The sequence below is a fragment of the Balaenoptera acutorostrata genome, chromosome 7 (genome assembly GCF_949987535.1).
Source record: "Balaenoptera acutorostrata chromosome 7, mBalAcu1.1, whole genome shotgun sequence".
Taxonomy (NCBI): Eukaryota; Metazoa; Chordata; class Mammalia; order Artiodactyla; family Balaenopteridae; genus Balaenoptera; species Balaenoptera acutorostrata.
The window spans coordinates 108,586,956-108,602,200 of NC_080070.1; the positions used below are offsets into that span (position 1 = coordinate 108,586,956).

Consider the following 15,245-nt stretch of genomic DNA (forward strand, 5'->3'; position numbering starts at 1 on the left):
GCACAGGGTGGGCCTGTCCTGTTGGAGCCTGGCAAGTCAGGCTCTCTCCCCAGGGCAAATGACGAGACGCACGCCGTTCACAGTGGGTGTTTCTGTAGAAAGAGGCACAGGTGGTGTGTGCTGACCACTGCCTGTCTCATTCAGTTTCAGTCATTTCTGTTGGTGTTTAAGTGACTTCTCAGCAGCTGCTCCCCTTCCCAAATTGTTAGCAAGAAACGGTGGAGTAAAGTATCCAAGACTTAAAGAAACAAAATTGGAAGGGATTTTCTGTGTCTTTTTGCTTTTAAACGGTTCAGATCAGGCGCCGAGGTCCCTGTTGTAGCTGTCTGCTGTTGTGCCCCCTGTGCCCTGACCCACGCAGCAGGGCCACACCCACACCTTCCTTAGGGACTTCTGCGTGTTCTAAGCTGAGTGGCCTTCGCACTGGAGCTAAAGTCCCCAGCATATCCCATTTCTGTTTATCCAGGAAAACTGTGTAAGGATCCCGAGAAATGAGTCCTTTTAGACTGCCAGGTTTATCAAAACCTGAGGAGCTTATCCCCTTTTTATAAAAGTGCATTTATGCACAATAGTGCTTTAAAACAAACTATTGTAAGGTTTTTTACAAACTGACTTTGTTGTTTGGGTTCATTGGCGCTCTCAGGGAAAGGTTTGACCAAGTGCAACTTTTACCCCTCGCCACAGCCCACAGGACCTGCTTAATGACTGCTTGTATTATTGCTTCCAGGTCAGGGGTCACCACATTGCAAAACTTGATCCTCTCGGAATTAGTTGTGTAAATTTTGATGATGCTCCAGTAACTGTTTCTTCAAACGTGGGTGAGAATTAATCTGTAAACACTAATTTTAATGTAATTTTACTTTTTTTTTTTTTTTTTTTTTTTACCCCTTCCCTCTTTTTTTTTCTCCTGTCCTTTTGTGTGTGTCCTTCCCTCTCCATCGCTGGCCCATTCGTAGATACGAGGGCACCATGTAGCACAGCTGGACCCCCTGGGAATTTTGGATGCTGATCTGGACTCCTCCGTGCCCGCTGATATTATCTCATCCACAGACAAACTTGGTGAGGGTCTGAGAGTGGCCAGCGCTGCGCTGCTTGGCTCCTCTCTCTGTGTCCCAGCCTGTGGCAGCCAGGACGTCCACAGGCGGAAGGGAAAGGCTCTTAAGTTTCCTTCGTTCTGATCACTTGACATTTATCAGTCATGTAACCTTAGTGTGTTTTGGGCAAGTTATTTTTATCTCAGCTTTTCAGCCAGATCGTATGAGCTCAATTGTCTAAGTCTCAAAATTGGAAAGTAAAATTTGGGGGCAGAAAAGGTTTGTGGCACAGAGAAAAAGATGACCCACCCAGGCAGGCGGGTCAGAAGATATTCCAGAGACCAGCTCATCTGGCTTCGGTTTCCAGATCTCAGGTCAGTGCTGCCCCAGACGGGGCACTGCTCAGGACCGTTGTCACACGCTGTCTGCTCTGAAGCACGGTGTGGCCTGCCTTTGACAGGGCGAATTCCAGCGCAGGTGGTGCAGTTTGGGTGTCTCGATTCTCAAATGCCGGTGATCATACTGAGGAAACTTTGGAAGGCGTCCCCGCGCGCAGGGAGGCGCACGCGGCGCGCAGGCGCTGTAGTCCCGCACACCGTGCCCCCTCTGTCTTGAGCAGAGGGGCGTGGCTGGGCTCACACCTGCGGTTGCTTTCTCAGGTTAACCTGCTCTGAGTCACCGTGCTGCTAACCTGTGCTACAGAAATGACGACGTGACTAATTTTTAAATGGCCAGGTTGTTTCCGAGAAACACTGTGCATGCTAATAGAACTGATGATTACCTACCTGCCTAACGCTGCTCTTTGGGAGGGGACGAAATTTGCCTCCTGAATAACAGTCACTAACGCTCTGTGGTGCCCGAATGCCCTTAGAGGCGTGTCCGAGTTGTGACGTGGGAGGTCAGGCACTAGTCAGGTAAGGCTGGATTTCAAACAGTGTTGGCCCTGGGATTGCTGTTAGAGGTTTATCTCTGCTCTGTCTTCATTTCAGAAACACTCCTAGGTAATACAGGGTTTCTTCTACTTTGTACCTGCACTTTAGCAGTTTTTGGAAGACAGATTAGAGAAGCCCTCCTGAATATGATTAAATAGGGCCAGTTCAGATTGTCAGCAGGACGTGAGCTTAATCCTGCTACTTTATTGAGTGGTGACAACTTAGTGCACCCCAGAAGTGAGCTTCTCTTTGCAGTGTCCCCCAGGACACTTGGAGCTCCTTTCCTCTTGCTCGCCACTTAGTCCCCCCAGCACCCAGGCCCGACCCAAGCTGTGCTCACCGGTGCTGAAGCCCCCTCAGCACCGTGAGTCCCCTCCAGGTGCTTAGGGCAGGGCAGAGCACCCGCCCCTACGTGAGAGGCCTGCGAGCCCCAGGGCACCAGCTGCCTGATGAGAGCGCAAGGTCCTGTGCCCTGGAGCTGTCTCTCCAGAAAAGGATGACTGCAGAGCCAGCCCGGCACAGGCCACAGAGGCTGGCGTTCCCATGCACAGTCAAGCATTTAAACAAGAAAGGCACAGGGGAGATGGGGTCTCCTTCTCCCGTCTGAAACTGCATCTCCCCTGTTCCTTGTGCCATCCCTGGTTGCTAGTTTCTTGGTATCAAAACGGACCTTTTTCGGTGGTTCGCAGCTCATTAGCACTGCCTGGGGAGCCTGGAGCTCTTCTCTGTCCCACTCGAGGCTGGTCAGGGTGGGATGGCGCCCGCCGCAGCCCACAGGCTCAGGCGGGGCTTTCTTGGAAGTGCCCCCCAGGCCACCCCAGCCCAGGAGTCTGTGAAGGGTGAGAGCCCCCAGGCCTGTTGATGCTGCCTGGCTCCTCCGTTCACAGCTCTCATCAGGGGCAGGGGCAGAGGCAGGACCTCTGTCGTTCTTTCTAGTTCTTTCTTGGCCATCTCGGCCTTGCCTTACATCCAACTCTGGAATAGTGCCCCGAGCGTGCCTCTGTGAGGTTCTGCGTCAGCATGGCGAGGGTCATAAGCCAGAGCACACAGAGGTGGCCCAGAACTTCCTGCGCTCATTTGAGGAAGACTGGGCATCCTCCAGCTGGGAGCCCTTCAGAAACACCAGGAGAGAGTTGGGCGGCAGCCCCCTCCTGTGCAGGAGAAAAGGGCACTGCATCCTGAGAATTCAAAATAGTGTGACATAAAGGTCATGAGCAATGGGATTAGCGTAGGAAAGTTAGTCTTGAATTATCTCACCCTTGATGTATGTAGGTCTTTATGAAAACAGCTGGTCCAACGTGACCGCTCTGTTCAGGGACACTGGACAGTCCCTAGAGCACTTTCCTGCCCACCATCTTATCCGAACCTCAGGGCCTGGGTTCGAGCCAACTCCCTATGTGGAAGCCCGGCTCTGCCAGGGCTAGCTGTGTGCCTCTGTCTCTGTCTCCTCATCTGTTAGGTTGTTTCAGAATTAAATAAACTCCTTAGAATAGTGCCTGGAGCTTACTAAGCTCCATGAAGGTGTGAGCTACTGTGATTATTAACCATCTTTTGAGATAAGTAGCTGCTGGTCTCTCTGGTAAAGATATATATTTAGAAACCAAGAAATGGAGCAAATAACCCAGAGTCGGTCCCACAGGAGTTGGTAGTAGTAAGGACTGGGGTGCAACCTGAGTGACGAGGAAGCAGGGTAGCTCCGGTGCAGGGACCTGCCAAAGCAGGGTGTGGGGGGGGGGGGGGTCAGCGTGGCCCACGTGTTGGTCTGGGGTAAGTGAGTGACTGCAGCAGTGTCCTCTGTTGCACAGAAGCCTTCCCCAAGCTTGCGTCCCACTCATGACACCTCTTAGCTGCCCTTCCTTTCTCCCGGTGGATGCAGCACAATTTCTCCATCCTCTTGTGGGGAAACCGAGGCCCAGGCGGTGATCACCCCCCATGTATTTGAGCATTGTGCTGTTGCTGGAGCAGCACAAGGGGGGGAGGAGCAGCTGTGAGCCTTGGGTGAAGTCAGGAAGCCGTTCCCAAGGGCAGCGCTAGCCAGTGCAGGTCTGCAGGGCGAGCGGGGCTGATGTCCTCTCAAAATTTTTTTAATAAGGTGGAAAATATGAAGAGTTTCCGCTGAGTGCTTGCCCTTTTCTGACTAATTCTGAGAAGGTTGGGAAACGCTGGCCTAGGTTCCCTATGCTAACATCCTAGAAATACTCATGGCCCCTGCAGTGACACGTAGAGAGAGTGTTAACGGGTAGACAGCAGACTTGGCCGACATGCTCCAGCTCCTGGATGGTCCCAGCATGTCAGGGTCACCATGAGACACGTGCACACAGAACATACTGTGAATGCAACAGAAATATCATTGAGATGGTGGGGTTATTGATTATTTTGATTAAAATTTAAAAATTAATGTTAGAACAGTTTCTCAGTTAGGTGTGGGTTATGTTCTAGAATTGTGCGGTGACTGCTTAGGAAAGGGGGGCCTTTTCCCAGCATGTGTTATGTTAGGAGCCAGGTTCCAGGTGGCCCCCAGAAGCGCATCTTGATTTATGCCAGGCTGTGCCGTCGACCACACGTCGTCGGGTGGAGGAGAGTTGAGCTCCAACCTGAGATGCCTGGGCACACATTCCACATTCCTCCCTAGGGAGAGGCAGGAAGTCTCCAGATGGGATCAGGTTTCCTAGCGAGGCCTCTCCTGGTTGGCCCTAAAGAAGGGTCAGCGTGCAGCTTTTGACAGCGAGTCCCTTGGGGTCGGGGTTGTTGCCACCTTCAGTAGAAACAAATCAACTCCAGACAGCCTGTGTGCTCTTTCCCCTCCAGGCTGCAGTCCTGCGCTGGCATCCAGTCCTTGCTTCGCTGGGGTGAGGACGGGGCGTGGGGCAGTCTTGTTTCTGGCCTCAGCAGAGCTGCCCTTGGCTGGGTGGGGACGTGGAGAAAGTTCTCATTAGCTCTTGCCCTCAGTTTCCTCTCCTCTTCCAAGTGCAGCATTTGAGTTAGATTCCAGCTTAAAAATGCCATCGTCTGTGGTTTCTGTATAAATTCTATAGTATAACTCTTCACAGTGACAAAAATGATTGAAATTTACTTAAATGTGAGATTTAAACAATTAAAGGAGAACTCAAAACAAATTCTATAAATAAAAGAGAGGAAGGCGTGAAACTTCTGTTTACCATTAGTGTTTGCAAGTTGTCAAACTTAGGAAATGAACTTGAGTTAAATAGTTAAAAGGGCACTTCAAAAGTCCAAATTATGGCAACATTTTAGCGACTTCGTGTCCAGCACAGCAGGACATGAAGTCTCCCCACCCTTCTGAGCTTCCAGAACGTTCTTTCTGGCTGAGTTTTGCCCCCTTGGCGGCTGGCAAGAATGAGCTAAAACGAGAGTTGAATTTTAATCTGCTTTCATAAGTTCAGGACAATAGAGAGCAGTTTACTTAGCACTTACTGGCTGCTGTGTGCAGTGTGTGGCGCCACCAGACCGCTGAGCGAAGAGTTGGAATCAGGTTCCCCAAGTGACTCAGGAGGGCGGGCCAAGCTAAGGTCATTGTGGATACATCCCCCTGCAGGGGTGTCCTCCCTCCTGGATGCCCAGGAGCTGGCAGACCAAGGCACGTCCCTGCTTCTTGCCGGCTATGCTTCGCTTAGAAACAACACGGCCAAATCTCAGCCGTTCTCTGTCTCTCCAGCAGAGCATCCTGTGCTCATCAAGAAGTAATTTTTAAAAATGTTTTAAAGTGCTCAGGTGCTGGGAATCCCTTGTGCTTTCTGTAAATGACGACCAGCATATCTGTTCTCTTTCCACTCTCCTTCGGTTTGTGTCTTTTCTTCGTATTTTATTTTAAAACTATCCAAAAAGTGCAGATAAAAATAAAAGCATCCACATATCCAGTACCCAGAGTGAACAAATGTAAACATTTTACCATATTGCCTTTAGATTTTTTTTTTAAATTTTATTATTTTTTGGCTGCATTGGGTCTTTGTTGCTGCGTGTGGGCTACTCTTCGTTGCGGTGCACGGGCTTCTCATTGCGGTGGCTTCTCTTGTTGCGGAGCACGGGCTCTAGGCGTACGGGCTTCAGTAGTTGTGGCACGTGGGCTCAGTAGTTGTGGCTCGCGGGCTCTAGAGCGCAGGCTCAGTAGTCGTGGCACACGGGCTTAGTTGCTCTGCGGCATGTGGGATCTTCCCAGACCAGGGCTCAAACGTGTCCCGTGCATTGGCACGCGGATTCTTAACCACTGCGCCCCAGGGAAGTCACTAGATTTTTTTTAACGCACGCACATTTGCAGTTCCCTTTGAGGCCAGCGTCGCGTGGGGAGGTGGCGGAGGAGGTGGAGAGATAGTCCCGCAGGCAACGCTTATGGCTTCTTGGCGTGGTCCTGTGTCTTGATCATGAGGATTGAAGGAAAAAAATGAAGAGTCTTCATCCTTGGCTTAAGCAAAGCATCCATGCTTTTCTGCAGGATCTGGACGTTCCATTGTCTTGAGAGCCCCTTGCTCTGAGGTCTTTGGTAGGTGCTGCCGTCCTCGAGGGCGAGGAGGAGAGCTTTACCCGCTCAGAGCAGGCGTCTCCGTCCTCTCTGAGTCAGAGCTCTTGCCATCAGCTTCCAAGGATGCATTGGCTGGCCTTCCTCTCTACTCCCAGGGCAGGGAGCAGCCACAGTGCCAGTGACCATGCTCTGACCCCTCAGTCCTCAGGCCCACCCTCCCAGGGAACCAGCGTCAGGAGGTATTCTGTGTGTCCAGGTCAACATCTTGATTTTCACTAGCGCCAGGCAAGCTTCCAGGTGTGGGGCAGGAGTGTGTGCATCTGTGCACGTGTGTGGCTCTCGGCCTGTGTCCTCAGCAGATGAGTTCCTCCATCCTGGTTCTACCTTCTCGAGAGGGGAGACCGAGGACCTACCTTCTACTCTTTAGAGTCCAGCAGGAGCTTGAGGTTTTGGGTCTAGTCTGCTGCCTGATGCTCCAGTTCTGAGGAATGGGGCTCAATAATTAGGCTTTTTCATTTTCTTTTCCCCAGTTTTTTCATCCCAAAGCAGTCTGGACTGGGTGGATTTGACTTCCCAGGAGAGCTCTGTGTCGGCCACTTGTTCAGGGTGGGGAAGTGAGGAGGTCTCAGCTGCCGCCACACGGTGGCTTCTCAGTCTCAGGGAGCTGCCTTTCCCTCCCTCAGATTCACCTTATTCCAGCTGTTCATGAACCGTTTCCATGTTTATCAAAGTAGCTCTCAGACCACCTATCCCCCCTCCCTTGTTCTCCTTCAGTGTCTATGTCTGTGTGACAGTGTTTGTGCTACCTGTTCCTGCGGTAATGGTGTAGGGTTTTGGGTGTTTTGGGTTTTGTTAAACTAACTGTCACCTGTCTTTTTCCCTCTGCGCTCACCCATGCTATCCCACTCTGCCTCTCAGATCTTGCAGTTTTCAAGGAACGACTTCGAATGCTAACAGTAGGAGGTATGAAAATAACGAGCCTTTCACTTTTCTGGAGCTGAGGAGCTCATTTGAACAGGATGTGCATCTTTCCCCAGCATGCAATTTGGGGAAAGTTGACACAACTCTGTCGAGTGTTTTGAAGTTTGTTAATTGTCTTGAGATATGTTTTTCCTGTCATTTGGCTGTTATCCAACAGGTAGAGCTACTTACCATGTCATATTAGCTTCTGTCCATTTGTGTTCTGAAGAGCATTTTCACCTCCACGTGTGTCTCACCATCGCTTCGCTGGGCTTCCGTCTTCAGCGTAGGCTGTCTGCAGCTCCTGCTGTAGCCAGCGGGGACCCGAGGCCACACTACATGCTGCATGTTGGCACATTCTCCTCCACATCCTGCACTGTGCCTTTGACTGGACTCTGGATTCTTTCAGATTCTGCTTCCTGGGCATTTTTTCCCTTTTGATCCTCCCATGTTTGAAGGACAACTGAAGTACTGATAAAAAGTCACTTAATGAAGTAAGGAATCCTTAATGACCCTTGGTTCTGGGCAGAGCACCTTTGAAGAATCCAGAGTGGGGAGCCGGGGGTCATCTGCCTGCTGTCACTCGCCCCAGTGGCCAGTCTTCCTTCCATGCCTGGTGTCACTCAGAAGTTCTCTTTTTCCTCCATCTTATAATGTCTGTGAGACTCTAATTTTGATTAAACTTTTCATTTTGAAATAATTGTATGCAGTTATGAAAAATAACAGAGACATTCTCATATGCCTTTCAGCCAGTTCCCTCAGTGGTACCATCTTGTAAACCGTAGTACATCACACCAGGATACCAACACTGACAGCAGTCAAGCCACAGAGGTCTACATCACTCCAGCGGTCATTCCTGCTGCCCCTCTGTAGCCACACTGACTCCCCTTCTACCCCACCGCCATGTTTGACCCCTGGCAACCACTGTTCTGTGCTGCATTTCTATAATTTTGTCATTTCAAGAATGTTTTACAAATCACAGTATGTAACATTTTGGAATTGGCATTTTTCAGTCAACATGATTTTCTAACACTAGTTTTTTCCTTCTTAATTGCTGAGTAGCATTCCTCTCCATAGATGTCCCAGAATTGTTTTAACCATTTACTCATTGAAGGACCTTTATGTTGTTTCTGTTCTTTGGCTAATAGGGTCTTTTACAGAGCAAAAGTTTTAAACTCTATAGTCCAGTGTATCAATTTTCCCATGATCCATAAGATCATATTTTTGGTATCAAGTTTAAGAACTCTTTTCTTAGCTCTAGATCCTGAAGATTTTCTCCTCTGTATTTTTCTAAAGGTTTTATAGTTTTGCATTTAACATTTAAATCTATGATCCATTTTGAGTTCATTTCTGTATAGGATATGAAGTTTAGATCAAGGTTTGTTTATTTTTGGCCTGTGGATGTCAATCGCTCCAGCACCATTAACTGAAAAGTTTGTCTTTCTTATCATTGAATTGCTTTTATACACTTTTATCAAAAATCAGTTGGCCTTATTCAGTGGGTCTGTTTCCGGGTTCTCTATTCTTTTAATAGGTGTGTCTCTCCACCAGTACCACACTGTCTTGATTACTGTAGCTGCTGAACTTTATTTTCCTTTTCCAGAATTGCCTTGGCTGTTCTAGGGCCTATCTCTTTCCATGTAAATTTTAGAATAAGCTTGTCTACATTTACAAAAACTCTTGCTGACATTTTGGTAGGAATTGTGTTAAACCTATAGATCAATTTAAGGAGAATTGACATCTTTACTATGTTGCCCTTCAATCCATGAACATAGTATGTCTCACTTATTTAGATCTTTGATTTCTTTCATCAGCTTTTTGTAGTTTTCAGCATACAAATTCTGTACATGTTTCGTTAGATTTACATGTTAGTACTTCCTTTTTTAAAAAAAATTTAGTGTCCATCTATTCATTACTAATATCTAGAAGTACAATTGATTGTTTTTATGTTGTGTCCTGTGACCTTGCTGAGCTCATTTATTCTAAGACTTTTTTTTTTTAGTAGATTCTTCAGAATTTTTTGGGTAGACAATCATCTCACTTGAAAATAGGAACAATTATTTCTTCGTTTCCAATCTGTTTGCCTTTTATTTCCTTTTCTTGCCCAATTGCCCTGGTTGGACCTTCCAGTACCATGTTGACTAAGAGGCATAAGAATGAACATCCTTGCTTTGTTCCTGATCAATGTTGGATTACATCGATTGATTTTCAAATATTAAACCAAACTTCATGTACTGCTGGAATAAACCTCAATTGGTCATGGTATATAATTCTTTTTGCATATTGCTGCATCTATATATATGTATTTGCGTCTGTATTTGTAGGGAATATTGGTCTGTAATTTTTTTTTTTCTGACTGTCTTTGTCTGCTCTTGGTATCAGGGTAATTCTAGCTTTGTAAAATAAGCTGAGAAGTTTTCTTCCTACTCTAATTCTTGAAAGAGACTGTGTAGAGTTGGTGTTAATTCTTCTTTAAACATCCAGTAGAATTCCCCAGCAAAACCATCTGGGTTTGGATTTCTTTTTCAGAAGCTTTTTATTTATGAATTCGATTTCTTTAAAAGTTAGAGCTATTCAGATTATCTGTTTCATAGTGGGTGGGTAACAGCAGTTTGTGTTGTTCTAGGAATGGTTTGTTTACATGTGAGTTGTCAAGTGTATGTTGTTCATAGTATTCCCTTAGTATCTTTTTGATATCTGCAGGGTCTGTATTGATATCCCCTTTTATTCCTGATATTGGTAATTTGTGTCTTCTCTTTTTCTTTGTTAGTCCTGTTAGAAGTTTGTCAGTGTTACTGATCTTTCCAAAGAACCAGCTGTTTCATTGATTTTTCTGTTTTGCTGTTTTCAATTTCATTGATTTCTGCTCTTATCTTTATTTCCGTACTTCTGCTTTCTTTGTATTGTTTTTTTTTTTTCCTTCTTTTTCTAGGCTCTTGTGGTAAGATCTTATAGATTACTGATTAGAGCCTTTTCCTCTTCTCTAATGTTTGCATTTCCTGCTATAAATTCGCCTCTCAGAACTGCTTTAGCTGTTCTACAAACTTTGACATGTTGTATTTTCATTTCCATTAAGTTCAGTGTATTTTTTGATACCCCTTAATATTTCTTCTTTGACTCAGGGATTATTTAGAAGGTGTTGTTTAGTTTCCAAGAATTTGGAGATTTTCCTTTTATCTTTCTCTTATTGATTTCTAGTTTGATTCCATTGTTGTTGGAGAATGTACTCCACATAATTTCAGTTCTGCTAAATTTTTTTGTTTTTGGCTTCGTCGAGCCTTAGTCGCAGCATGCAGGATCTTTTGTTACAGCGCGTGGGCTTCTCCAGTTGCATCGCACTGGCTTCTCTCTAGTTGTGGCACACGGGCTTAGTTGCCCCATGGCATGTGGGATCCTGGTTCCCCGACCGGGGATCGAACCCGCATCCCCTGAATTGGAAGGCAGATGCTTAACCACTGGACCACCAGGGAAGTCCCTCAGTTCTGCTAAATTTGTTGAGGTGTTTTTATGGCCCACTATATTGTCTGAATTGGCATATGTTCCATGGACATTTGGAAAGAATGCATACTCTGCCGTTGTTTGGTGAAGTGTTCTATAAATGTCCATTAGATCCTGTCAGTTGTAGAGTCTTTCTATATCTTTGGCAACTGTCTATCTACTTTTTTAATCGATTATTGAGTGAAGGGCTTTGAAATCTCCAGACAAACTGTGGATTTGTCTCTTTTCAGTCCTCAGGGTTTTTTTTTTTTTTCACATATTTTGCATCTCTGTTGTTTGGTGCACACACACTTAGGATTGCTATGTCTTCTGGGTGGATTGATCTTTTTATCATACAATGTCCCTCTCTGTCTCTAGTAATTTTCTTTGCTCTAATGTATACTTTATCTGATGATAATATAGCTACTCCTGCTTTTGTTGGACATGTTTTACATGACATATCTTCTTCCATCCTTTTACTTTCAATCTGCCTAAATCACTGTATTTGAAGTCAAGCATATAGTTGGGTCCTGTTTTTTTAATCCACTCCATCAGTCTCTGTCATTTAAGTAGACCATTTATATTTAGTGTAACTATTGATATGTTAGGGCTTAAGTCTACCATTTTATCCTTCATTTTGTTTGTCTCTATTCATTTCTCTGCTTTCTTTTTCCTGACTTCCTATAGGTTTTTAAACCTATACTTTAAAAATTCCATTTTTATTTATATATAGTCTTTTATCATATCTCTTTGTGTTTTTAGTGGTTTTTAGCCTTTTTAGTGGCTGTTTAGGTGTTATATCACTACATAACTTATCACAATCTAATGGTGTCATCATTTTACCAGTTCAAGTGAAGTGTACTTACCTCCCTTTACATCCCTTCATTCTCTCCATGTAAAATATATAATTATCTTAAATATTTCCTCTACATGTGTTTAGAACTGCATCAGATAATATTACAAATTTTGCTTCAATCATCAAACATAATTTAGAAGACCCACGAGGAGAAGGAAAGTCTTTTATTTACCTGTATTTTTTAGTTCCATGTTCTTTCTTCCTTCTTCCTGTCTGATTCCTTCTGATATCATTTCCTTTCTGTTTACAACTTCTTTTAGCCATTCATTTAGGATGACAGATTCTCTTAGTTCTCTTCATCTGAAAATGTTTTGATTTCTCCTTCATTCCTATAGGATATTATCACTGTATATAGGATTATGGGGAAACAATTCTTTTCTTTCAGCTCTTGGTAAGTGTGGTGCTACTTCTGGTCTCCATGGCTTCTATTGAGAAATCCACTATTATTTGAGTTGTTTCGTCCTCTGTTGAGAAATCCACTGTTATTTGAGTTGTTTTGCCCTCTAGGCAAAGTGTCACTATATTCTGGCTGCTTTCAAGATTTTTTCTTTGTCTTTAAATTTGTCTTTAAATTCAGAAGTTTAATTGTAACATATCTTGACATGGATTTCTTTGGCTTTATTCTGTGAGTTCACTGAGCTTCTTGAGTCTGTGGGGTAAGTCTTTTGCCATATTTGGGAAGTTTTCAGCCTCCCGCTTTCTCTTCTCCTTCCAGGATTCATCAGAACAACTGTGAAATCTTTTGTTACAGCATCACATGTCCCCAGGACTTTCTTCCCTTTTTTTTCCCCCCAATCTGTTTTCTCTGTATTCTTCAGGTTGGTTTATTTCTGTTGTTCTCCCTTTAAGTTCACTGATCCTCTGTCCTCTGATAATGCCATTGAGCCCATTTACTAAGTTTTAATTTGGGTTATTATATTTTGCAGTTTCAAAATTTCCCATTTGGTGCTTCTTTGTATCTTAATTTTTTGCAGAGACTTTCTATGTCTTTGCTGAGACTTAATTTTTTTTTTTCATGTCTCTCATGTTTTAATTGCTCACTGAAATTATTTGATAATGGCTTCTTGAGAATCTTAGTCAGATAATTCTAACATCTGTGTCATTTTGGTGTTAGTGTCTATTGATTATCTTTTCTCGTTCAATCTGACATATTCCTGGTTCTTGTTATAAGTGATTTTTCTTTTTTTTTTTTTTATATTGAAACCAGGACATTTTGGGTATTATGAGATGGGATCTTGTTTAAATCTTTGTTATAGCCAGGCTCCTCTGAACACTGCTCTGGTAGGGAGGGGCCCACCTAGTTACTCCCCAGTGGAGATGGACATTCTGGGCCCCAAAGTCTCTGTTGACATTAGGGTGGGGGAGTGGGCTAGTGCATTACCTCCCAGAGGAAATGAAAGTTTGGGCTTCCTCTTGGGCCTTTTCTGAAACCTTTGGGTGGGGTCAGAGGTCAGAGTGCTCTGCAGCCTGGCAAGGGTGTTGATGGAGCTGCAGTGTGTTCTGTATGTTTGGGTGGAGCAGAGCAGTTACAGTCTAAAAGTTTTCTGTCCTGCGAGGCTGCCTTTCTCCTGGTCCTTTAAAGAGAGCAGCTTTTGTTGGGGCTTTTTCTGTCTACACCTGTAGAAATTTACACATTCTTTGCTCCAAGTCTGGGATATGGGAGCCCAAAAGGAAACCCAGGGACCTCCTTGGCTGGTTGGCTTTTTTCTCCACCCTTTGGCGTCATCTTACATCTGTTTTATATATGATATCTGGGGTTTTAAGTTGCACTTGGTGGGGGAGTAGGTAGGAGTATGTCTATACTACCTTCCCAGACGTCTGTAGATTTAAGTTCTCAAATGACTGAAGAACTCAGAAGCAAGGCCAGCACTTTTGAAGTTCAGTAGTAGAGCCCAAGAATGATCAGTTCACGGTGATGGAAATGAAAAATCACACATATGGTGAGGCAGAGGGCTCTTCATGCTGAAAGGTCACGACAAGCCCATGTTCTCCTCTGGGACACACAGGTCATTGGTTAACTCCACAATCAAAATGTTCAAAATGTTCCCAACAGAGTGTGCACTCTTTGGATACCCCGGTTCCCTGAGCCCCCACTGCTGAGTGTTCCCATGAGCTAGGAAAAGTGTCCCCCACATAACTCTGGTTTTCCTCCATAAACACTGAGAGCTGGGCTGTGAAGGGCCAGAGCCATGCTTTATCAAGCCCACGTGATGGCCCATCCTCATTCTTGATAGAATAACAGCAGGAAACGGGTGCATAGCTTAACCAAGCCACTCTACCATCACCACCGCCTCCACCCCAAGGTGAAAAAAAGCCAGGTTGCTTTTGTTTTAATAAAACAAAAAAAGGTTGAAAAACATAGAATTTGCTTTTAAAACTTAAAAAAGAAAAGTGTCCTAGAGCATTAGATAAATAAAAGCTGTCGTTCCCAAGCCAGCTTGAATAGGATCATCCGGGGATGTTCGTGGCCCATCCATGACCAGCTGAGTCAAGTCCTGGCATTGGAGCCTGGAAATGTGCATTTTTACAACTCTCCCAAATTCCCTAGAGATTTGGATACACAGCTGTGTTTGCAAGCGACTGCTTAGGTCCCTTACTGGGCCCTCTGTCTTATTTACACTTAATTAGGCCAGGAAATGGGAGACTGTCTGATCTTGCACAGTCAGGTGTTAGAGACTGTGGGTGCTCGTTTCACATTTCATCCTGGCGTCTGGGATTGTGACCTGCACCTTGCCTCACTCCAGCCAATATCTTGTGGGTGGGAGCCTAACCTATAGTGTCACTGGACAGTTTTCCTCCAAGTCTCTTCCCCTTTGATAATTATTGCAACATGAAACAAGCGCATAATGCCCTGGAAAGAGCCCCTCTACTCCATCACATGTTTGTCAGTTTGAAATATGCTTTCAGATGAGGAGGCACCTTGCACGTGGTGCTCAGCAAATAGCAGTGATGAGTCAGTGATAGTCGGTTCCTTAGCAATTAGTCAGTAAATACGTGTCGGTATTGGACTGGGGAGAGCAATAATCAGATCTGTGACTTATGAGCGCTGTCTGGAGGATGGGTCTTCATGTGCAGTTGGAGGTCTTCCAGGAGACGGCGCCGTCCTTCATCAGAGGTGGCTGTGGAAGCCTCTGCCCTGCTGCCTGGCAGCTCTCCCGCAGGCCACTGGGCTTCTTGGTGACTGTCCCTCACTTCTCAGTCTCCTAGCTTCCACTCACCACGTACAAATGCCATCGCCATTGAGACATATATGACCTAGTCTAGTCCAGTTCCTCATTTTCTACTTGAATTCTCTCCTTAACTATTTTTCATTTGCTTTCTGATTGACTTACCCAGTGCCTTTTCAAAGCTAAATTGCTTTGTGTCTGTGGGACCTTGAAATACATTTTTCTCTAAATTATAAATAATTGGTGCACTGGACTAATATATGCATCATATGAATTTATTCTCCTTTACCTGTGATGCCAGTAATATACTCAGCTTCTGTTTGTTGCTAAAGTTTGTGTTTCTGG

At 45.1% G+C, this 15,245-nt stretch overlaps 1 protein-coding gene across 6 annotated transcripts in view; it reads left to right on the plus strand.

Annotated features, from left to right (window-relative positions):
- Nucleotides 1–15,245, plus strand: part of OGDH (oxoglutarate dehydrogenase) — a 79,413-nt gene that overhangs the window by 30,673 nt on the left and 33,495 nt on the right. For 2 of the 6 annotated variants that reach the window (XM_028167852.2, XM_028167855.2), the window contains exons 4-5: nucleotides 957–1,059; nucleotides 7,359–7,403. In XM_028167852.2, coding sequence (XP_028023653.2) covers nucleotides 957–1,059; nucleotides 7,359–7,403 — 148 coding nt within the window. Of the gene's footprint in view, nucleotides 1–727; nucleotides 819–956; nucleotides 1,060–7,358; nucleotides 7,404–15,245 lie in introns of those variants that run through there. The other 4 variants (XM_028167853.2, XM_057549702.1, XM_028167854.2 and 1 more) reach the window with 4 other exon arrangements.